Below are 5,622 nucleotides of genomic sequence, written 5' to 3' on the forward strand. Positions count from 1 at the left end.
TTTTTGTTTAGGTCTATGTTGATATTCCAGGAGCCATGGATTTATTCCTTAACTTACCACTGGTCATTGGTACCATTCCTCTACACCCATTTGGTAGCAGGACATCAAGTGTGAGCAGCCAGTGTAGCATGAACATGAATTGGCTTGGTCTGACACTGCCTGAAAGACCAGAAGGTAATTTGACAACACAAATCTATCAAATCAATTTGCTAGTCCTGTTGCTTTCAGTTTTGTATGCGTTATTCATTACTGTCATCTTAACAGACCCAGATTACATCCTTTAATAATGAAGGCCCCAGGAAGTCCCTTGTGGATGCTTTCTTGCCACCTGCTTGAGTTGGATCAGGATTCCTTTCCTCCTTAGCTTTCTCTCTGCAAAAACTAGTTGTCATCCAGCTATGTAAAAGTTGTTGAAGGCAAAAGCACAGGATTCCACTGTCCCTATACAGAAGTAATTCTCTTTCCAGAATCCTAATTGCATCCTTAATTAAATGGCATTGTAACTCATAATAAAACCAGTTTCTGGTATTTTTTACCAGTCTTAACTAACTTAAGTCTTAATGAGAAGATGCTACTCTTGTCAAAGGGAAGTCTCTCTTAGCAAGGGATTAGCTCCTTTCTGTGTTCTCACATACACTGTTTTACTACTAAGTCATACATTTCTGGAGTCAAAGGTTGCATTCGGTTCCTTCATGCCTATCTGTACAGAAATATTGAGTGTTTGGGCTGTGCTTTAAATATGAGTATTTAAAGGTGATAAGTTAATGAAGCCACAGTAAGCAGATGTTACTAAACCTCAGGTTAATGTTAAAATAAAGCAACCCTTTCTTACTCTCCCTTTTATATTCAACAATTTTTTTTTCTTGTCACTGAAGTCACTTACTTACCTGCTGATGCATCTTGGAATAATAAGTTTAATACTTCTCATGTTATGTATCCTGACATGCATAAGAACTGTTGTTCGAACTGTGTGTACCTTTTCCCTGCAGCACCTCCAAGCTATGCAGAAGTGGTCACAGAGGAACAGAGACAGTCCAGCCTCCCACCTATAGCTGCTTGTGATGACTTTGAGAGAGCACTGCAAGGACCATTATTTGCATACATTCAAGAATTCCGCTTTCTGCCTCCACCACTCTATTCAGAAGTAAGCACCTCAAACTAAATGAATCAACGTATTCTCTTACTGAATCTGTATTCTGGAATATGTGAAGTGTCAGGGGAAAAAAAATACTAAAAAATTGACCAGCAATGAATAAGGCAGCTACTTTCTTTTTTCTTGTGAAGTTACCAATGACTTGTACAAAGAATCTTCCATATCTTTTTCACAGCATAGATTACATTCAGTATCTTTTTACCTGACTTGTGTAACCTTAAATTTGAACACTGCCCCATTAAGTGTGTTAACTTTTATCCTGTTTCTTAGCATTGGAGGCTTTGACAGAATTCTCATCGTCTCACGATTTTTAGGAATTCCCAAACTCTTGTTTGAGATGATAGCAACATGTTTTTATGTACATATATACACACAGCTAGGTTAGCAACTTTATATATAGAATGCAGTATTTTCATATAATGATAGAACAATTTGGATTGGAAGGGACCTTTAAGATCATGTAGTTCCAACCCCCTGCTATAGGCAGGGACATGTCCCAATAGACCAGGTTGCTCACGGTCCCATCCAGCCTGGTCTTGACTCACTCTAGGCAGTCTGTGCCAGTGTCTCACCATCCTCACAGTAAAGAATTTCTTCCTAATATCCAGGTTGAGCCCTTGCTCTTCTAGTTCAAAACTTTTCCCCCTTGTCCTGCAGCTACATTCTAATATTGCATTGTTCAGCGCAGCATTTTGGGCCTATAGTGGCACAAAGTACTAATATTTTCAACTCCTAAACAAGCAAAAAAAAAATTTAGGAATCTTTTCCACATCTGATTCTGTGTATTCACCAATTCTGAAGCCTGACTGGGGGGGGAGGAGGGAGGGGAAAGGACAAAACTTCTTTCTATGGTTCCTTAGAAGTTCTGATTGTATTTTCAGTTCCTGTAAAAGCCCATGATAGAACTTCCAAAGATTCATTTCTAATTTTTTTTTAAGGTAAAAGCAGCGGTAGATGACAAAAGAAAAGAGTAGTGTCTTTGGCTAATGCTTGCCTGAATGCATTTAGTTCAATAAAAACAGCAGTATATGGCATGATGCACTTCTTCCCTTTTTTTTTTTTTAAATTCTCTTGAAACAGAGTGGGCAGAAGGCCATTTCTTTGGAGTGTGAGAGGCTTCTCTAAGAGCTGTTCTGCAGCTTAATTCTTAGTTAAGTCCTGTTCATTTCAGGTACTTAAAGATTTAGGAGGGGACCTTCCTGCCTCACCTCCTCCCCATTGCCCACCCTGTCATTCCACTCCCTCCCCCCTCCCCCAAAAAAAAAAGACTATATTCTATTAAGCAGTAGAATATTATTTAAAAATAGCATGTATAATTGAACTGTGTGTTTGGAGACAGAAGTTAGGTTGTACCTTTTTCTTACTTCTGTATGAAGAGTTGAAGAATAGGATAGCCAGGGTATTTAAACTTAAGGATGAACTAGTTCTAAAAGTAGAATGGACTTCTATTGATAATTTTATCTAGACTGAAGCAGATCTTTAAATCAGTTAAACACTTCTAAATGACACTTTTAGTGGTGTATATGTTCTGTTCCCAACAGTAAATAGCAGGAAAGATTTTTTGTGCTACTGAAGCTGAACTTTCCAAGAGCTCATTATTAGTTCTTCCTGCTTTTCCTTAAAATTACCAAAAATTGCCCTCAAAGTGGAGTGCAGAATTTATTATTCTAATTCCTAGTACTGATTACTAAATTAGCATTCAAAGTTTTCTAGTAATTTTAGTAACCTTTGGATTGAGGATGCCAAGTAACATTGTCTTCAAACTTCTGATATTTTTTTTCTGTAATAGGTTCTAAAATAACTTCAATTACTTTTTTCCTCTGTTTAGATTGATCCAAACCCAGATCAGCCTACAGATGACAGACCATCTTGCCCTTCTCGTTGAAGGAATCCATAAAAAGCTGACTTGACTTGGGTTTTGAATCATACCTGCCATGTTGAAGGTCAAGGCGTTATAGTGGAGACACTTTAGAAGGAAGTGGTTTTGCTCTTGCCTGTATGGTGAATACATGAAAACAACCTGTGATTATGCTTTGAAGCCTACAATAACATTGTAGGACTGCTCCACTTGCTTGAAGACCTGAGCTTACCCCCTCCCCGACCCTCCCCTTTTTCTCATTTAAATATTGGCACATACTAGGAGCAGCCTTACTAACCTACGGTCATGTGTGTCAAAACACTCAAACCACATAGCAAGAGAGGGATGGCTTTCTGTTATGATTTTGAAGATTTGCACATGCTCATTGCTTATTTTGTGCGGTTCAGTGTCACTACAGCTTTTTCTCATTTATGCCGCACTGTTGTTACCCCCTTCCCCCCCCCCCCTTCGTTCGTGGTCTGCACAAGAAGGAGCAAATGAAAGCTTTGAACAAAAAAAAAAAAAGCTACGGACTTTGACAAATGCACTGACTCTTTCTTTTCTAATTTAATGTAGCCTGGACTTTACCTGCATATGCACATGCTCAGAATTGTCTAGTAGGCTGGTCATGTATCACCTCTTCAGCTTGGATCCTGTTCTGGATTTATTTACAAACATCAAATGCCTTCAAGCCAATCCTTCTTGCTGTATGTTTTGCAGCCTACTGTAGTAGATAAGCAACATAATGGGGATATATTAGGGTTGGGGGATGGAGAGATAACAGAAGGAGACTAACAGACTTTGTCAAGATTGTATACCTTCTTGATTTCTTTAAGAGTTTGTTGCCTTTCTACTATTATCGCAAAGCAGCATTTTGTTACAGACTGCCTAAAAAATCACTTAATCTCAGGTGAACTCATCACTTGCCAAACTGTTGAAATGCATTTGTTTTGTTATGTTGCACTGTTTAGTTACTTCTTTGTTTTGTGTGTGTTTTGTTTTAGTTCTTTATTTGAGAGGGGGAGCTGCAATAGGGACATACACAAAAGTTATAAAAGCCACCCTCATTCCCTTTTTTCTTCCTACATTATGAAAAAGAGATGTTTCAAGTTGTGAAGCTTTAAAAAATAGAAATAATAAAGGCACAAGTGAAAGCAGCACCAGTAAACACCAGCTGAGCCTCAAAAGAATTCTAAAAGGAAATAGGCAAATGCTGTCCAGGATTCACAGGCAGAGAGATATTTCAACTAGTAGAGATGGGAAGAGAAAGTAAATTTATTTTTATACATAGTTACCTAATCACCAAAAATACTATATATTATGAGTCTCTAGTAGCAAGTATATTTCAGACTGCAGGAAAAGCTTGGACTATGCTAAGAGCTCAGTTTGTGCACTTTGTATTATCTTCAGGGTTTATGATACTGTAAGAATAGTAAGAGTAGAAGTATAATTAAAGTGGGGGAAGAAGATCAGTGTTACCAGCCGTACATGGGTATTAGTTAGCTGAGAATTGTTTCAGTAATTGCATTTTCTGTGGTACTCTCTCAAGAGCTTTAAAACAAAAGAGCCAATTTCAGCATGCGTTCATTCAGAGTGCAAGAAATGATGCAGAGCACTCGCCCCTGTTTGTACTCCTCGGAAGCAAAGGATGCACTGGAGCCGCTGTATCTGCTAACACAAATACCAGCACTTCCATGCCTAGAGATTTATAAAAGTCAGCTTCCCTTTTTGGAACTCGTGTAGCACAGACCATTTACAAAGGGACATGCTTTTGATATTGACCACTTAAATCGAGGACTAATCCATCATGTCTCTATTTCCTTGTGCAATAAAAGCTCAGATGGAAGGGGGATAGAGGAGGCTGGTGGTCTGTGTGGTGCTTGTTCTTAAAAACCTCTGCCTTCTTTTTTAAGGCTTCATGCGTACAACACAATAGGCTTTTCCATAAGTGGCCTTTACGAGAACATGAAAGAAAATTCATGTTTCAAAAACGATGACAGGGTGATACATATGAGTCGCGTTTTAAGTGATTCAGTTAAAAGTTTGGATTTTGAGCTAGAATACTGGACAAGAAGGAAATTGGGTGATATCTTACGTTACGAGGCCAATTTTGTGAATGTCCCTACTCTCTACCCTCTCCAAACAGACAAAAAAAGCTAAGGGGATCGTTGGCATAAAAGGGCATTTGGTGGTTTTACTTTTTTTTCCTTTTTGTTGTTGTAACAGACTAGGGAACAATTTCTGATACACATAGCATTAAAGTTCTTACCACAATACAATGGAGAATTGCATATGAAGCAGGATTGACCAATACAGTAATTGACACGGCTTCACAGCCTTTGTGATTGGAGTGAAAAAATTCTATATAAAGTAAATTCTGTTTAAATTCTTAGTTTTTCAAAGGCATTATTCTTCCACAAGTATTGGTCAATTCTCAGCATTATAAAACATGAGGTTCACAGTTATAGCCCAGTATTTTATATAAGATTCTGATCTGAATTAGGAAAAAGTAAGTAAAATCCAAACGTTAGAGAAACAAAGTGCAATATTAAATGTTTGCTTTATAGATTATATTCTATGGCTGTTTGTATTTTTCTTTTTTTTTCTTTTT

The 5,622-nt window shown here is 37.8% G+C and overlaps 2 protein-coding genes across 2 annotated transcripts in view; both read left to right on the top strand.

Annotated features, from left to right (window-relative positions):
- Positions 1–6: 6 nt before the first annotated feature.
- On the top strand, positions 7–5,582 carry LOC104915256 (arrestin domain-containing protein 3-like). Its single transcript, XM_010726056.3, has 3 exons — positions 7–174; positions 990–1,144; positions 2,982–5,582. Exons 1-3 carry the CDS (start codon positions 36–38, stop codon positions 3,036–3,038), a joined length of 351 nt encoding a protein of 116 aa, XP_010724358.1. The 5' UTR covers positions 7–35; the 3' UTR covers positions 3,039–5,582.
- LOC104915260 (arrestin domain-containing protein 3-like) overlaps positions 4,590–5,622 on the top strand; it is a 4,366-nt gene continuing 3,333 nt past the window's right edge. The window contains exon 1 of the mRNA XM_010726061.3: positions 4,590–4,675. Within this exon, the coding sequence (XP_010724363.1) occupies positions 4,590–4,675 (86 nt within the window). The remainder of the gene's footprint in view (positions 4,676–5,622) is intronic.

Source organism: Meleagris gallopavo, chromosome Z (assembly GCF_000146605.3).
Source record: "Meleagris gallopavo isolate NT-WF06-2002-E0010 breed Aviagen turkey brand Nicholas breeding stock chromosome Z, Turkey_5.1, whole genome shotgun sequence".
NCBI lineage: Eukaryota > Metazoa > Chordata > Aves > Galliformes > Phasianidae > Meleagris > Meleagris gallopavo.

Coding starts and splice junctions, on each gene's coding strand:
- LOC104915256 (XM_010726056.3), top strand. CDS start 36: ATGGATTTATTCCTTAACTTACCACTGGTCATTGGTACCATTCCTCTA. Junction 175..989: donor ACTGCCTGAAAGACCAGAAG/GTAATTTGACAA, acceptor TTTTCCCTGCAG/CACCTCCAAGCTATGCAGAA. Junction 1,145..2,981: donor CTCCACCACTCTATTCAGAA/GTAAGCACCTCA, acceptor TCCTCTGTTTAG/ATTGATCCAAACCCAGATCA.